Below are 19,436 nucleotides of genomic sequence, written 5' to 3'. Positions count from 1 at the left end.
ATGCAGTGGATGACTTTGGACTTTCTAATTTAATGTCTTTTCCAGAACTCAGTTTGTCTGAGGCATAACCATTCAATCACTAAAACAAAACCTTCTCCTAAGTACCTGGTTCATTCTTTCCCACAAATACAGCATCCATAAAAGGAGTAGACTTAAACTAAGACCAGTGTAGTAATGAGGTATAGGAGTAAGAGAAAAAGTTTAACTCACATCACCTGCTCTGGAAATCCTCTCTTTGTAGAGACCTCACACAGAACTCTTATCGTTTGTCCTTCCCTCTCAAAAAGAACCAATGGTATCAAGAGGTTAATGTCTTGAGTTGCCCTTGAAATGGATTTGAGTGAGGGGGAGATGTGCAAAGTCTCATCTCCCCTCCTCCAGTCTAGAGACAAGAAAAAGGTCAAAAAACTAATAATGACCCAGAAAGTGATAAGCAACTTTGCTTTATGATCAATCACAACTTGAACCAAATAAATGTATATAAAATGATTTTGCTTTTCTATGAGATAATTTTGATCTTAAAGATTTGGGGGTGGATATTAGATCACTAAACCATCTGAGCAACAATGCAGAACACTTCTGTGGGAGGAAATATGGAAGTCATTCCTTCCATGTTCAATAATACAGTTTAGTAAACTCCCCAGCTTCAGTGAATGATGATGATGATGGTGATGTGTGTGTTTGTGTGTTTAGGAATTTTGGAGTTTTTAGGAATGCACCTCCTTGAGTTCAGCCTTCAAACAGCTTCTAACATGTATTTGGGCTGTAATGACGGCACCTCTCCCTTTCTCTCATGCACATCCAAAGCTTCTTCTACCACTTCCCCAGTGGATGATGAGGTGCCATAATAGACTGTATTAGCTGTTTCATAGTGGATTTAGGGAATGCTGATTCTTGGTACATTTCATAATGGTTTAGCTCTTTTTAAGATAAGGAAGAAATCAAGATTTGCATTTTTGAATTTCATTTCATCTACTTTTTGTGCTTTTTCTCTTTCTATTCATAGTTTTTATCTTCATCCTCTTGGCTATAAGAGGGAGTAATGATGCGTTCTTCCTTCCAGTTCCAGTTAAATCTGGTGCTTCCTGGCCCTGGAGCTCACAATCTTCTGCCACAGCCTCCTTAGAGCCTCTCTCTGTCCTTCTCCTTGGGACCAACTACTTTTGTCAGTAGCTGGGCAGCTCCAGGAGCTGACTCAAGGTTGGAAGCAGGGGCAATGATCCACATCTTGTCCAACCCACTCCCATTGTCCTCTTCCAAGGTTCATGCATCGCAACCCCTGGGAAATTCTTCCACCCATCCAGGGAAAAGTGGCCAGAGTCAGGCTGCCCCAAGAATAGACTTCCTGCAATCACTCCTGGAAGACTACATCCTAAGTTGTACATACTTTCTATGTACTAAGCCCTATACCCAGTGGTGGGAGCACAAATGCAAATAGGAAACATAGTCTCTGCCCTCAGTGAGCTTACATTCAAATAAAGAGAGCCTATATATGAAAGGAAGCTGAAAAGAATGGAAGGTGTCTAGAATGGGGGCATGATTTTGAAATCCAGAAAAATCAGGAATGGGGATGAAAAGAGTTGAAAGAAATATGAACTAGATTGCTTCACAAAATGGAATTCCCAGGGAGAACTTACTAATGAGAAAATGGGGTAGGCCTTTCAGAAGGCTATTCCATAGTGAGTGCTATCTTAAGAAAGGAACAATATCCAGCAGGTCATGGAGGATGCAGGCCTTGAAGACAGTTATCAGACAAGGTAGCATGATTTTGAAGTCCATAGAATCAGCAATATGATTGGGAGAGAAATGAATGTAAGCAGGCCTAGGCCTCTTCACAGAATGGTTGCTTTAGAAAGAACTAACCAGGTCAAACAACAGGATTCAAATTGAATGCCATTCCTCTGACTCCAGTTATCCTATCACAGTGTTTTGTTTTGTTTTTTTCTCTTAGTCGCCAAATGTCTGATGGTGGATCAAATTTAATAGTTATATAGCCTTAGATGTAAAAGTACTGAATTCCTCTCTGTGATACAGTGGAAACATTGCTATACTTGGAGCTAGAATACCTACGTCCAAACCCAAAAGCAATTGCTTGTTATGTGTATGATTTTTGCAAAACAATTTACCAACTAGGGTGCTAAGTTTTCTTATATGTCAATGAGGATGCTGGTATTGATGACTTATAAAGGCTCTTGTACTTTTTATAGGTATTATAAGATAGATAGGTATATAGATAAATGTGTAGCTGGATAGACAATAGATGAATAGATAGAGGATAGATATATAGATAGATACATAGATAGATACATAAATACATAGATAGATAGATAGATAGATAGATAGATAGATAGATAGATAGATAGATAGATAAAGATGTTGCCTACAGGAAAACTTCCAATACCTACAGAACAAATTCAGATTTAAACCTCTGGATAAATGAAAGATTGCAATAATTTGGATTTTTAATACTCTGGGGAATGTCAGCTCATTAATATAAGTACTCCTTCCAATGAGTCAGATCACATCATGACCATATCTAATCTCATAAAGCTTTTCTCCATGTCCCTCAAAGTTGCCCATGTACAATGAAAATGTCAAGGAGAATTCAACACAACAATATTTATGTGAGTGATACTTTAACAAATGATGGTTAGTTTTCCTTGCTGTAGAATATGGGCTAGCACTTTGGAGGGCTTCAGGATCAGCCAGCGTCAGAATAAATCAAAATTCTTGCTCTTTAGAGGGAGAAGTGAAAGGTGCCAAAAGTTTTACCAAAGATCTCTCCTCGATTTTGGATTCCAGAATCTCCATCTTTCTCTTCCTCCTCCTGCCACCAAGTGACCCTCCTCTCAGTGCCTCTGCCCTCCAATCCTGGCCTATCATTATCTTAAGACCAAACATTCAGTAAGCACCAGTGGTGAGAAGAGTCATTTATCCAAACATATGCTAATAGAGTCACTGTCTCATATAGATTAGGTAATTAGCCTTAAGTGCTTGGTTGTCTGATTCAAGTATACCTTTTTGGAGTTTCATTCCTCTACACCTTGCCCTCGAAACTTAATATATCACTTTCTTTGGTGGCTATGGTTATTTTTTTTATCATAGTTTCCTTCTATCTTTTGTATGCATGATTATCCAATCATGTTTTTCTCCATTTTGATTTCCTCATGAAATGTAGCATATATTTTAACTTTTAAATTCATAACATCATAGAATGAATGCGGATGCTCATTGAAAATGCTATACAATTGTCTAAATACAATCCAATCTACAATGTTCTGATCATTCATTCTGTACCCTGTCCATTGTCCATAAACTTCTGGTTTATATAGTCAGAGAAGGGTTCCAGGAAGAAGTAGAATTATGAGATACTTTTGAATTTCAGTTTGTATATGGGGAACTACTGGGGAACATCACAATTACCATTAAAAGGACTCAATGTATGTCATAATGACATAGAGGTGTGGATGATTGCAGTTTGTTTGGGGGAGTTGAGTAAGTTGAGTTAACTGGAGTCTAGATGTTCATCAAGAGTAAAAACATTCATTTTACTTAAGACCAACTTTGAAAGCACAAAATAAATGTATCGTATTACTGATTGTGGAGGAAACATTGGAATAATTATCAGGCAAATTCAACAAAAGCAACTATCAGCACATAAAGAGGTTGCAATTGTGCATCTCCCTCAAGGGTCATTTTGGAATATTTGGCATGTAAGACCTTCAGGAGAGCAAAGTTTATGGCATTGGGCCCAGCACAAATTCTGCTTCCTTTAATTACTCCTTTAGGGCCCACTTAGAGTCAGGAATATTGGACATTTTTCCCAAGTGTTTTCACTGAAGGTGGAGAAATCTGTCACAGGTGAATCACAGATTCAGGGAGAAAAATGCTTAAAAATGAATTGACAACTTCTTTTATGTCCTATTTATGGACCATCCTCAAAGTAGAGATGTCCTGACGTTGATTTTCAGTTAGAGATATGTCTACTTTTATAGTTAACTAAAAAAGATCCTCAAGAATTCAGAAAGATGGAGAATTTATTCAGAGGTATATGTGAGCTTACTTGTCTAGATTCATTCTTTTGGAAGTATATGTAAGGAATGAAATTTACCATCCCAGCACATTTAATTCCTGTCACTGTATAAATCAACTTTTGTGTATCATAAAGCATTTTGTTCTATTGGTTTTACCAATGTTCACAACATTTTAATGGATTTAGGAACCATGTTGAAATGAAAGCAAAATGCAAATAATATATCTAATTTAAATGCAAATAATATATCTAATCAGGAAAAGTCAAGATAGTGGGTTTTTATTTCAGATTTCAATGGCAATGAATAGTTGGAAAATTACATTTTTTTGGCCATTTTCTTCTTTCTTCTTGGACTACCTTTGCCCCCCGGGCTCAGTATACTCCATGAATGCAATGTGCAGTGAAAAGAAGAGACCTAACCTGGATTAAGAACACCTCACATCTAATGCTAGGTCTCAGAATAATTAGTTTATGACCTTACACAAGACATTATCTCTCCTTGAGTCTCATTTTCATCATCTGCAAAGTCATTATACTGGTCTGAAGTTCCTTCAAGCGCTGAAGATCTATTGGTAAGTTACAAAATATTCTGATCTTATTATTTCTGAAATAACTTATAATAATAATGCCAATAGGTTTACAGATTACAAAATTACAGATTACAAAAAGATTTACAGATTAGTGAGAACTTGTCTATTAGAAGAATGCCAAATTCCTTAAAGACAAAGGTAAGCATTTGTCATTGTCATAGAATCACAGAATTACCAAAGTTAAGGAAAAGATCACGAGAGATCATCCACTCCCATCACAGTTGAATTAGAAATATCCTCTGCACCATCTCTGAGAGATTCTAATCATCCACTTTCTATTTAAAAATCTCTAGTAATGAGGGGCTAACTCTCTCCAGAGTAGTATATAACATTGTTAGGAAGCTCTAATTACTAACAGATTTTACTTTACATAAATAATGGTACAAAGATTTTTTTTTTGATGATGAATGGGTGAAATGAATTGTTAGTACAACAAAATGTCATTAAAATTAATTCCTTTAAAAAATAAACTCTCCAGGGAAATTCCCTTTCAAAATAGATTCCTCATTTCATATCATTGGGAATATGGCTTCTGTTGTAGGAATGATGATATGAAAAAAGATGAATTTTATTTCATTTAATACGTGCTTACTCTCTCATGCTATCTCCTAACTTCCCACAGCCCTAGAATTTCAGATATCTTCTAAAGTTCCACCTTCAACAAAAAGCCTTTTCTAGTCCTGCTTAATCATAATGTGTTCCCTCTAAAACTATCCTCCAATTCTACTGTTTTTATATCTTATTCATACATAGTTATCTTGTGCTGCTTCCCATGTTAGATTATAAACTTTGTGAGCCAGGACTTTTTGCTATTTTAACCTTTAGAATAGTGCCTAGCACATAGTAGGTGTTTAATAAATGCTAGTGACTGACTATTCTGAAGAAATGTAGAAAACACCATTTAACTCTGCCTTGTCATTTATATCTCCAATAATTTTAAGCATGTTTTCTATTTGTCTATTCCTATGTGTAATATAATTATACATTATTAAACTATAAAGCAATGTGTCCAAAAAAATCCTTGGTATTTACCAAGGGTAATGGAACCTTTATGGTACATTCAATGGTGCCTTTCAAAAAGAAAAAAAAAAAAAAAAAGATGTAATTGAAATTTAAAATGTTCTTTTTCATTGGTAGCATAATAATCTATTGGTAGCTGACAAGATTACCAATTCCCTTCATATCTCTAGGGAGAAAAATACATGTTATTTTCTGAAGAAACAATGGCTGGCCAAGGGACAGTAAAGTTTCTGTGGTCCTTCCAAGAGAAATAATCTTATAATCTATTATTTGACCTCTTGTTTATCAGGATAATCCAAGGCTATTTGAACCTCTCCATATTATCAAAGTGAATTAGTAATTCTCCTTCAAACTAATTGTTCCCTGGATAGGCATCTCCCAGACAATATGTTTATTAATGGTTTCCTTTTTTCCATACTACTAAGTCTCTTCTGATAAGATTCCTTGTATTTACATCATAGATATAAGATATGAAATTCACATTTGTGGCTGAACTTAAAGAAAGGTGTCTTTTGAAAGATTATTCCTAAAAAACATTTTATAGCAGTTATGTTATATTTAATATATGCACACATATATTTTCACATTTTAGATATGTATGTATTATATATTATTATATATTACATATACATATGTATATGAAACACATGACATATTTTTATATATGAGAGAGGGAGAAAAAGGTAAAAAGGTGGAAAAAAGGAGATAGGGATAGGGAGGAAGACAGTGACAGAAAAAAACACAGAGAGACAAAAAGAAAGACACAGAGATAGAAAAAAAGAGACAAAGAGACTGAGGGAGATACAGGGGGAGAGGGAGGAATAGAGGGAAGGAAAACGGGAGGGAAGGAGAGAGAGAGGGAGAGGGATGGAGGGAGGAAGGGCAGAATGTGGGAAGGTATTTTGTATAATATATAGTTTATTCTTTGAACGTTTATGCATCCAATTTTCAACATATATATATATGTATATATACATATATACATATACATATATATATACATATATACATATACATATACATATACATATATATATATATATATATATATATATATATATATATATATATATATATATATATAAATTCTGTGGCGCAGTGAAAAGAATACTGGCTTTAGAGTCAAATGGGACCATATTGTGCCTCTAACACTTAATACCAGTATGATATTAAGTAAGTCAGTAGTTGTATGGAAATTGTTATTAATTATAGTTGCAAAGGATACTTGTAAAGGACTGAATTTGATGACTTATTTTTGATTCAGAAGCTTTATGATCTTCTTAGTAGTGATGTTCACACCTTCTCTGATAATGGGCAATTTTTCCATGAATGACTTAGTTCTTCAAATTTTTAAATATTAATTCTTTTCATTTGTTGTTTTCAGAACCTTCTGTTTAGAAGTTTATTTCTTCAGATCTTAAAATCTGAGAACTGGAAGGAACCTCATAGACTACCTCAGAATACCCAGCACAGTATTCTACATATAGTAGGTGTTTAATAAATGCTTGTTGGTTGATTAATAGCTGAGTTTTTGTTGTTGTTGTTCAATTGTTTCAATCATGTTTAACTTTTCATGACCCTAGTGGGGATTTTCTTGTAAAATATACTGGAGTGGTTTGCCATTTCCTTCTGCTGCATTTTTTACAGATGAGAAACTGAGGCAAACAGGGCTTGCCCTGGGTCTCACAGCTAGATGATGTCAGATTTGAACTCAGGAAGATGAGTCTTCTTGACATCAGGCAGAATACTCTATCCAGTGAATCACCTACCAGTCTGTTAGTTGACTAGCATCTGATTTTAAAATCCCATGTGTAACATCTTGAACCATAGCTCATGGAGCTTTAGGGAAAGACTTCTGGTAAGAGAGTAAAACTGAAAAATATTATGAAATAAGTCTGGAAAGGTGGTGGGAGCTCAGTTCTTGAGCATCATAAAAACGACACTAAAGGAAGATATTTATTTTCTCAAGGCAGAGGGGAGACACTTAAGGTTTTCAGGTAGGATAATAACATTGTGAAGATTCTATAGAAATAATGTGCATATGTAATGATAATATATTATTAATTAAAGATTTCCTTGAGAGTAAACACTGATTAGAAAACCCTTTGCCAAAAACAAACAAACAAACAAACAAAACAAAACATTTCAAATGCCTTAGAATTATTGTTTATTCATAACTGGTTCAAGTATTTTGACTAAATAAAATAATTCAACAAAGCAATTGATGCTTAGAAGAAAACTCATCAAACTAACCAGTTTTTTTAAACTGATAAATGTGTATATCATCACAGCCTCAGACTTATAAATTTCTTGAGAATAAGAATTATTTCATTTTTTGTATATGTATCATCGACATCTAGGAAAGTACTTGGCATATAGCAGGTGCTCAATAAATGTTTGATTAATTGATTAAAGTAATTTAGTACCTTTGACTTCCCCTTTCTATGTTTTTTTGAACATTTGATTTGTACAGAAATTAAAAGTGGGCCCCAATCTGAATTTCAATCTTTTCTAGCTATTCAGCCATCTCTCTTTGGCCTGTAGTTTTCTTATATAGAAAACAGGAATAAGAACAATATTTGTGGTACTTACATGGCACTTTGGTGGTGAGATTTAAATAAGATCATTTATGCAAAGTTCTTTATTCACTTTAAAAATATATATGAATGTCAACCTAGTAGTAAGAATGAATTTTACTTCAATCATATGCTGATATGTTTTGTTTTACATATTTAAAAAGTAAAAGAAATGAGAGGGACATCATTATTGATAAACTCAAAGACAAAATTCCAGGTAAGAAAGTCAAGTGGGAAAATCAGGAATTTGACTTAAAATTTTTGTCTTATGTAAATGATTTTTTCTCCTTTAAGATATGACCATCACAGAGAAATACGTACCAAATAAATTCTACCAAGATGAATGCTTTATTTTATAATCTAGAAACAAGGAACTAAATGCTGTCCTATACATACATCAATGGTGTCAAATTCAAGTACAAAATAGGGCCATGTAATCTTTTAAATGGATCTCATTTAACTTAAAATATGGTTATATTTTCCCTTCAGTTTATATAAGTAAATATAAGATTTTTTTTCATTGTAAATAATTTTTTAACTATCTTATTAGGTTATAAACGTCATGAAGATAATAACTATATCTTATTTTGCCTTTATTTCTCCCCTGTTTCGTATGGTATTTTGCACAAAGTGGATGCAAATTAAATATTGAATTGAATTAGGAAATTGAGGAGACATAAACAGTATAAAATTAAAAACTATTCCCAAAAAATTAAATGGAAGAAGTTAATAATTGTCCAAAGAGACTGCTCTTCTGAGTTAGAGAATTATATTTCTGCCAAAGAGAAGACAACGTGAATGAGGGTTAGAATTGAACAATGCTACCAAAAGTATCATTAGACAGACTCTCCTTTAATCCTTTTAAATGACAAAGTAGCTATGAACAAAAGAAAAAATGTGTTGATAAATATCATAAGAATTAATAGTGCCAAAAAGGCTCAAAAATCTTAGAATTTTTAGAGATTTCAATATAATAATAGTCCTCGTTTATAGAGTATTTTAAGATTTGCAAATCTTTTCATATATTGTTTCATTTAACCCTCATAATAACCTTATAAAGTAGGTCTTATTATTATTTGTATTTAATAGATGTGAAACTCAGGGTCAAAGAAGTTAAGTAACTAATTCTAGCTCAGAAAGATAAGAATTGTCTAAAGTGGAATTTGATAGTAGGTCTTCCTGTGCCCAACCTAATATTTCATCATGCAGTCTTTCAAGGGATAGCAATAACACTAAGAATGTATGCAAATCATGGTAAAAATAAGCATCACATTATGAAGTTAGTAAGTGTTGTATGGAATGATAAGTACAAGTACACTTCCTGAGAATATGCCGATTTTATGGTATTCCTAAAAAATGACACATATAAGAAAATAAACTGCATTAGTCCTAAATCCACATCTTTAATTTCTTTATCAAATTCAAGCATCAAATATTTGTCATTCAGAGACAATTGGGTAGCACACTGGATAGAATGCCAGACCTGGATTCACAAATATACAGGTTCAGATACTTATTAGCTGTGTTATCCTGGGCAAGCAACTTAACTTCTATTTAACTTATTTTTCTCATATGTAAATAGGGAGAGTAATAGCTCCTACTTCCTAAGGTTGTTGAGAGGATCAAATTGTGAGGATGATAATTGTAAAGTGTTTAACACAGTGTCTGACAGATAATAAGCACTATGTTAAATGTCAGTTCTTTGCCATCATCATAATCATCATCATGTTTAATATTATTATTATTATATAGCTCATGAAGCTATCCAGAGTTCAAGGATATCCTGCTTCATCCAGAAAATTCTCTCACACAGATGGCTATGATTAATGAGACACAGACAATTCAGTTCATCCTCCAGGGATTCTCTGAACACCCTGAACTCCGGATCCCCTTATTCATTTGTTTCCTCTTCTTATATATGGTGGCTCTTACTGGCAATGTCCTGATCATCACAGCCATCATATTCAACTCACACCTCCATAACCCCATGTACTTTTTCCTATTTAACTTGGCTACAATGGATGTCATCTGCACCTCCTCTATTCTTCCCAAAGTGCTTCAAGGGTTGCTTTTAAAGGAAAATACTATCTCCTTTGGGGGCTGCATGGCCCAGCTCTACTTTCTCACTTGGTCTGCTTCATCTGAGTTACTTCTACTCACTGTCATGGCTTATGACCGTTATGTGGCCATCTGTCATCCCCTGCATTATGGCACTATGATGAACAAGACACTCTGTAGTATGTTGGCATCTGGAGTGTGGGGCCTCTGTGCCTTCAATACTGCCATTCACACAGGTCTGATGATTCGGTTGTCTTTCTGTGGACCTAATATTGTTACTCATTTCTTTTGTGAGGTTCCCCCTCTCTTGCTGCTCTCTTGTAGTTCTACATATGTGAACAGGATCATGATAGTGTTGGCAGATGCCTTCTATGGAATACTGAACTTTGTGCTGACATTGGTTTCCTACAGTTTGATCATCTCTAGCATTCTTAAAATAAGGACAACAGAAGGAAAGAAGAAAGCATTTTCCACCTGTTCTTCCCATCTTATAGTGGTATCCATGTATTATACTGCTGTGTTCTATGCCTACATAAGCCCGGTCTCAAGCTACAACCCAGAAAAGAGTAAACTAGCTGGTGTGCTATATACTATGTTGAGCCCCACCTTGAATCCTCTGATCTATACTCTGAGGAACAAGGAGGTCAAACAGGCCCTCAGAAAAATACTCCCTTTTTCCAAAAATTAAATGATGCTGTTAGAAATGAAAAAGAGATGATTTCAGAGAAACTTTGGAAGTTTTGTATCAACTTATGCAGAGTGAAAAAAGTAGAACCAAGAAAATACTTTATGCAATAACATTTTAGGTACAAAAAACTTTAATATATTTTAAAATTCTAATTGATGCCATGAAAAACCATAACTCCAAAGGATTAATGAAGAACCAAACTACCTACCTCCTGACAAAGAGATAATGGATTCAAGATCCAGAATGAAGCATACATTTTTGAACAAGAACAATAAGGGAATTTATTTTATTTGGTTATTAATATTTATCAGAAAAAATATTACTTTTTTCTCTTAGATGGGTGAGTGAGAAAAAGAATGAATAAATTCTTTTCAATTGAAAAATGAAAGAATAAAAAAATCAAAATTTTATAAACTTCTTTTACTTTGATAAATGTGAACTCCTTAAGAGAAGATTATCTTCTTTCTCGTCTTTGTGGACCTAGTCTCCAGCATAGAGTCTAGTCGTCATTAAGTGCTTAATAAGTGCTTGTGAAATTGAATTTAATTGAAATGAGAAAAGGGGACTAAAATGAAAATTGATATTCTCATGCAATTAATGACATAGATAAGTCTGTCTCCTATTTCTTAACAAAATATGAATAAATCTAAGTGAAATTCTGAGATAAAATATATGAGAAGTGCAAACAAAAATTTGTAGAGAATTGGAATCAGGAAAGATAACATTTATTTTCAGGGGATTGGGAGACATTACTCTTCAGAGAGAATAAAAATTTCCTTGAAATAAAGGAATAAGTGCTTCAGAGAGAAACCAAAGCAACAATAAAGAACCTGGACAGACCAAAGGGAAATCACAAACTATGTTAAAACATATTGGGAAAATATGATAAAGATAAGGAATGAAAGGACCATTGAATCTTTGGAGACTTTCTATAAAGGGAAAATCTAGAACCTTTGGAAAGTCAGTGAATTAGTTAAATATTATTTGGCCCAGAAGCCAAGAAAAATGTGTTCTGTTTCTATCAAGGAGTCAGTATCCAAATGATCAAGACTCTAAATTATTCCTTAACTCAGGCAAGTAAGAACTAGATTTATTACTAATATAGGTTTAGAAATAGAATATCCTATGCATCTCCTGGCATATTGGTTCCCCAAGTCTAATCATCAGCTATTTCTGCCTATAGTGCAAATGGAATGATAAAACCCCCTTCTCCCAAAAATCCCAAACCTTAATCTTTTCAAACTTACTCCTACTCAGTTAAACTACAAACACCAACTCAACCATAGCCTTGCTTATTCAGTTATGCATACACTGGACTATTATCCTCAGCTTTCTATATATCCTCAAACTTCCCCACCAAAAATCCTTCCACATTTCACCTTGACAGTAATGTAGCTCTGCTACTGAGAACACGGCATATTTTTCAATCCATTACACAAGTAGTCACTCCCCATTTCTTTAAATTGACAGGGTTAAGAAGAATATAAATTGATCTATTTAGGTCTAGAAGGAATACTAGAGGTCATATATTACATCTACTAATTTTGAAGTCATTGGCCAAATAACATTTTTTCCCCTGCAGAGCAATATAATTAATTTTTGTTCCCTGAGTTCTCTTTAAACTATGTGAAACCATGATTTCCCATGACCTTTCTTCTATTAAGGTTTATTCAAATATGGTTTGCCATCCTTCCTTCTTGATTCTTGTCTTACCTATCCACTCTACATTCATTCTTTTAACTTTCTTATTGAATTCTGTTTGTGATTCATATTTTTCCTCTCTATACTTACCAAAGCAATCTTCAGGCATATGAATTTCCTCTGTATATTATCTTGGCGATTCTCTATCTTTTCTAAAGATAGATAGATCACTCAACACAACACCCCTCTCAGCAGGATCCCTATCATGGTCCAGAAAATGAAATGGGCTTGCAAATTCTTTTTTTGTCTTTTGACTTCTTAAATACCACAATATACTTTTAAAGAGTTCTACCTGAGGGTTTTTTCCCTTGAATTATATCAAGACTAAATTTATCTCTTTATAATTTCCAATCATTGCTCCTTTCTATGTCCTCTGAGGTAAAATAGATGACCTCTCTGATTTTCTTCTCAGGCAGATCAAATCACACCAACTGAACTGAATCCCAGATCGACTGGTTTTTTAAATTAAATATAAAGGAAGTATTCCACAGAAAAACTGCCTGATCAAACTTAAGCAGAAAATTTGAGTTATATGTTCTAAAAAAATTCATTCTGTTTTAATAGTGTGTTAATAATATGCCTACATGTAAAAAATGTTTTAAAAGACTGAATGAATTATAGAGAAAAAGAACTAAGAGTCTTTCTCTTCTAGGACACTGATTCAATCTAATCTTGTGATGAGAATTCTTTAAAAGAAATTTGGACTTCTATACTAACATAACTAAATGGTTGCATTTTTTCATGACTGAGTAGAATTATCAATATCAGGATAATTACAGATAATATTTCTCACATATAACACATCATCAGTCACTATAAATCATTTCAATTTATTGATTATTAGATAATAAATTTTGTAACTCATAACTTGGCATTTAAATGTCAAGATATATATGCCCTAGCTATAATGTGTTCCATACATATGTGCTACTACACATGTAGGCACAAATTACACGTTACCTGAGTGAGTGACTCTTTCTTTCACATTCCCTATGTGCATCCATGTTTCCCAATGATGGTATAAGTAACTGTGAAAGAATATGCCCCACATTTATATTTGAAATGTTTTATTCCTACTTTTATTATTGTAGTATTTCAATAAATATCTTTTCATTGGTTTAAGGATATCTTCTGAATACCTACTATAGACAAGCAAATTTATGGCTCATAAATTATTAGCATGAGTGGATACATACCTACAAAGTGCCTCAAATCAAAAGGTAGTATTTTAGGGTGGATAGTTTGAGGATAGTTTGTGTGGACCCAAGTGGAAGAGGACTAATCATACTTGCATTCTCCTTTTCATAAGAGGGTTACAAAGAGCAATAAAGTATGAAAAGGAGAGAATCATAGGCAAGATGATGGAGTAAAGACAATGGTTCACATGAGCTCTCCAAAATTCCACTCAAAAAATTTAAATAATGCCTCAGAATAAATTCTGAAGCAGCAGAACTCATGAAAAGATGGAAAAAAAACTGTGCAGTCCAAGACAATTTAGAAGGTCAACTGGAAATATCTGTCACAGAAAGCTGAGACTGAAGCATGGTCCAGTACTCCACAGAACAGACTATAACTCAGTAGACTAGCAGCAAGGTTGGAGTCACCTACTTCAATGGCAGTACCTTTCAGAGTCCACAAACTATGGGGTTCATATAACTAGTCAGAAGAAGATTTTAGAGAACTGTTTGTATAGTGAGGAACTACAATGCATGACCCCTACATAGCTTAGGTCATGATCCCAGAGTGAGGAGAAGCACTATTAAAAATTGGGCCTTTGGTTTAAGTTCCAGGGCAGAAAAATGTTTGTGATTGTTCACAGACTAGGGCACACACAAGGAAATCAATGAGCACAACTTTCTTTATATAATACCTGGAAGAACTGAAAACTTACTTGTAGAACCAGCTCTGAAAGTAGTTGCAAACAAATAAAAAGAAAACCTGAAATTTGAACACAGAAAGTTACTGTGGTGAGGCAGAAGATCAAAATATAAACTCAGAAGAAGACAATGATGGCAAAATAGCCACATGTAAAACCTCCAAGAAAAATAAAATTGGTCTCCACTCCCCAAAAAGAATCATAGTATGACTTAAAAAATGTAGTAAAAATCAAATAAGAGATGTAGAGATAAAATTGGCAATATTAGAGATGCAAGAAAAGTTATACAACCATTCTCCAAATCAATTTGAACAAGCCCCAAAGGGCTACAAAACTACAATTTCTCTTTGACTCAGCAATACTACTGTTAGTTCTATATCTCATAAGATTAAAGAAAAGCAACTAAAAATACAAGATATTTATAGCAGTTCTTTTGATAGTAGAAAAGAATCCTAAAATTGAAAAGATGCTTATCAATTGAATTATGACTAAAAAAAAAACCCTAAGATATGTGATTGTGACAGAAAACTGTTGTGCTATAAAAAGTTATTAATAAGATGCTTTCAAGAAAACCTGGGAAGACTTACATGAACTGATGGAAAATGAAAATAGCAAAATCAATAGAACATCTTACACAGCAACAGCAATGCTGTGTTATAATCAATACAATACAATAATAAATTTCAAAGGATTAGTGTAAAAACTTCCGTCCACCTCCAGTGAAGATACTGATGAAAATTGAATGCATATTGAAGCATACTTTTTTACAAGTTTTTTTTATTTTTATTATGATTAGTATAGAAACATAACATGATTAATATGGAAACATGCTTTGTAAAACTGCATGTATAACCTATATCAAAGTATTGGATTTCTTAAGGTGAGGAAGGGAGAAATGGAGGAGGAGAATTTGGAATTTGAAAAAATGAATATTAAAAATAGTTTTCATATGTAATTGAGGAAAATGAAACATTTAAAGTATAAAAAATATTTTGAAGACCTTAAAACTATATAATTATCAACCAAGCTTCTTAGTCATGAATTAATACAATTTAACTTGCTCTCCATCAAAAATAGACATTGAAAACATTGATTTACAGTAAAACAAATGCTATGTTGGAAACCTTATTTCTGGATTGTGAACTCCATTCAAATTATACAGTGCATTTGTTTCTTTAAATATTCCTCAAAACGCATATATTTCATTTTGTTGAAATCTTAGCATGGGACATGGAGTAGAAATTAATATATAAACATCACAATTATAAATGCTGCTTTGGTATATTTCCAGAAATGACCAATTAGGTATTTTAAAGTAATCCCCCATTGACCATACTTTGTTCTAACTTATCCTAATTATGTCAGAGTGTAGCGAGGGTTTCCCATGGGAATTTTATGCTACATCACAATAAATAATGAAATGAGTAATGTATCAAAGAAACTATTGGCCTTCAAAGCGGAAATCTCTTCATCTCTAAAATGATTGGGGTAAGGCCCTAATTGTAGATATATGGGAAATGAGATTAAAGATTGTAATATGATAGTTTGGTGTTTGAAAAACATTGTAATAATCTAGCTGAGGGAACAAGTCTCATTATAGTAAATAAATGGTTCATAAGGTCTCCTCCTCATTTCAAGTCTGTGCAAGGATTCGCAGGGCATTGCCTTAAATAGGTAGGGCAGAAAGAACAGTCAGGATTTGAAGGAGGAAAGACAGTTAATTCTGCCCAGTCTCCAAAAACATCTTGACATTTATTAGATCTAGCCCGAGAATTCAGAAGTCAAAATTGTCATGGAGTTAAAATCCTGAGTCTGTACTTTCTTAACAAACAGCTCTATATTTGTTGGGAAGAAAAATAAATGAAAACAGAAAAGGAAACTAAGCAAAGAATCAAACCTACATTAAGTTCTGACTGTCTGGAAAATGATTAGTATTTTATTTATCTTTCTCTTAAGCCAAAATCTCAATTGCAAGACCTTGCTCCTCTTGCATATATCTCAGCCATAAAAAAGCTCTTGACTTGGAAAAGTTCAAAGATAAGAAGGACAAAAGTAACATTTCTGAAAATAGCCCCTGTGACAGTATCTTTCTTTGGTCTGCCTTGTTCATATAATGGAAAGCTAGTTCATCCATCACTCCCAATTCAGCCTACCTTGAAATAGAATAATAGGGAACTTGTGAGCTAGGGATTTGTGAGCTAGGTTCATTTTATTTAGTCATTTCAATTGTATCTGACTCTTTCTGACCCTGTTTTGGGTTTTCGTGGCAGAGATACTGTAGTGATTTGCTATTCCCTTCTCTAGCTCTTTTTATAGTTGAGGAAACTAAGGAAAATAGGATTAAGTGACTTGCCCAAGTGTCACACAGCTAGCAAGTTTCTGAGGTCAATTTTGAACTCTGCAAGATGAGTCCTCTTGACTTCAAGTCCAGGCTTCTATCACTCTATCACATAGCTACTTCAAGGTCTTCATAGGAAAGGAATAATAGGTGTAATAAATGATGCTAGATTAGACAGATTTTTCAGAGAATAGAGACTATACCAATTCACTCCAAAAAATTTTGTTTCTATACAATGGACAATTAAATTAATATTTAATATGATTAGAGATAAAAATATGATTAAAGATAAAAAGGTGGGTTGATCAAAACAAAATGAAACAAGGTAAAGGTTATCTTTGCATGGGAAGAAGAGAAAAATGAGAAGAAAAATTGAAGACTATTAGGCAAGCTAAGTCAGAAGAGAAATATTACAAGGCACCTGAACCAGTCATATCAATTGCAAAATCAGATTTCTTTAAATTTTTTTGTAATAATTCTTGGTAAGTCAGTCAATTAGCATTTAATAAGTACTATGTGCTATGCTGTGTGCTAAAAACTGAGGGTAAAACAAAAGACCAAAACACTCTCTGAAGGGGCTCATCCTAAGGGGGGAGATAGCATGCAAAATCTAATGGATATAATAACATGTAAATAGAAAGATATATCAGAAGGAAGACAGTAGCATTTATTTATACTTGTACTTTTAAAATTATGCTTGCATTTTGTGTAATATCTAGAACCAGAATTTGAGCAAACTGGTGGATCATCCAAAGAAATGAGCAAAGTGGGGTAATAGAAACACTAGACTGGGACCCAAAGTAGCTCTGCAACTAATAAGCTGTGTTCCTTTGAACAAGTCATTTAACTGCTGAATTTCTTATCATGTAACCTGGAAAGCTTTGATTAGTTAAGCTCCCTTCGATCTCTATTATTTCAATGGCTCTCCTCTGTACATGATAATAATACTTATCCAATTCTTCATTCCTTCCAGAAAGGTGAACCAGAGATTTTCCTATAATGCATGTGATTAATGTAATAATGTAATAACTACAAAGACTAAAAATATGTCAAAGAAAAACCTTTGTGGACTTGAGAAGCTCCAACTCCAGCACATTGTAATATTTTCATTTTGTTTTTGTGATCTTAAATCTTCTTCCTTAGGATGCACATGTAATAATAATATGTATATACTACTTTAATTACAAAGTGCTTTACAAAGGTTATCTCATTTTATAGTAATAATAAAACTGAGATGTAGAAGCTATTGCTATTCACATATTATAGATGAAGAAACTGAGGTAGAAAGAATTTTTTTCTGAATTACACAAGGTTACACAGGCAGCAAGTATCTGTGGAGAAATTAGAACTTAAGGTTTCCTGACTCCATTTGAGCCAGAATCTATTAAATAACACAATTTATTTGATGGCAGAGTATTCTATGTGAAGAAGCACAGAAAAGTTTTGCAAAGTCATTCAGAAGACATAGTCCTACACACTAGCTGCTTAATCAACTATTCTCTTTGAACTCCAGCTTCTTAATTGTCCAAAATGATGAGGGGAAAGATTGGTACTTTTCTAGTCTACATAGTTTTGAAAGATGAAATGAAGTGAAATTTTATTATTTCATAGAAGTAATTTTATAAAAACAAAAAAACCTGCTATGTTACTTTGATACTTGTTCTTTTGCATTTGTGGCCCCAGCATTTATTAAAGTACCTGTATCATAATAGTAGGCAACTAAGAAATATTTGACATAATAAAAAGGTACATTTTTCAACACTGTGAGATCTATGTATCAAGCTAGTTATTATTCTTAATATATTTCTAGCTTGTGCTTATGAAAAGTTTTAATGTTTTCAAAGGTCTTTACAAATATTCTCATTTAAGCCTTACAACAACAATCCTGTGAGTAAGTGCTATTATTATTCCCATTTTACAAGTGAGGAAACCAAGGCAGAGATTAAATGACTCATCCAAGGAAACAAGTTAAGTGTTTAAGGTCACATTTGCATTCAGGTCTTGCTCAATGATAATTCAATAATCAATCTACTAGGTCCCCAGCTGCCAAAACTGTCAAAGCTTTATTGCCATAGTCAATGTATTTTGGTAATGAGACTCACCATTATTTAGCCTAATCATAACAGACACATAATGAATGAAATATCAGATTCATTTTCCAAATATTAATGGAAGAAATATTTTTAAAATGAATTTATCACCAATCAAAAACACACTTTTGTAAAACCTAAAGATTTAAAGATTTAAATTTAAATTTATACTCATTTTCATGTTTTTGATTTGGATAAATTATCTGTTTACATGTAGTATCTCTTCAGCAAAATGTAATTCCCCTGAAGGCAAGAAATGTTTCATATTTCCTCTTTATATCCTCAGTCCATTGCATGTGACAAATGATAAATTTAACCCTTTTTGCTGAGTTAAATTTCCATTAGACAAACCATCCCAATGTATTTTTTTTAATTCTGTCTGAAGATACAATAATGAATTCAATAAAGTGTAAACTATTTATTTAGATTTATAAGCCATGTTCTTATTTTAATAAACTTTTATACT

At 33.3% G+C, this 19,436-nt stretch overlaps 1 protein-coding gene across 1 annotated transcript; it reads left to right on the top strand.

Annotated features, from left to right (window-relative positions):
* The first annotated feature begins 10,032 nt into the window (after positions 1 to 10,032).
* LOC141553785 (olfactory receptor 13A1-like) lies at positions 10,033 to 10,965 on the top strand. The gene has a single exon (XM_074285251.1). It carries the CDS (start codon positions 10,033 to 10,035, stop codon positions 10,963 to 10,965), a length of 933 nt encoding a protein of 310 aa, XP_074141352.1.
* Positions 10,966 to 19,436: the final 8,471 nt, after the last annotated feature.

The sequence above is a fragment of the Sminthopsis crassicaudata genome, chromosome 2 (assembly GCF_048593235.1).
Source record: "Sminthopsis crassicaudata isolate SCR6 chromosome 2, ASM4859323v1, whole genome shotgun sequence".
NCBI classification, from domain to species: Eukaryota; Metazoa; Chordata; class Mammalia; order Dasyuromorphia; family Dasyuridae; genus Sminthopsis; species Sminthopsis crassicaudata.
Note: the sequence above shows the minus strand (reverse complement) of the source record. Positions and strands in the feature narration are given on the sequence as shown.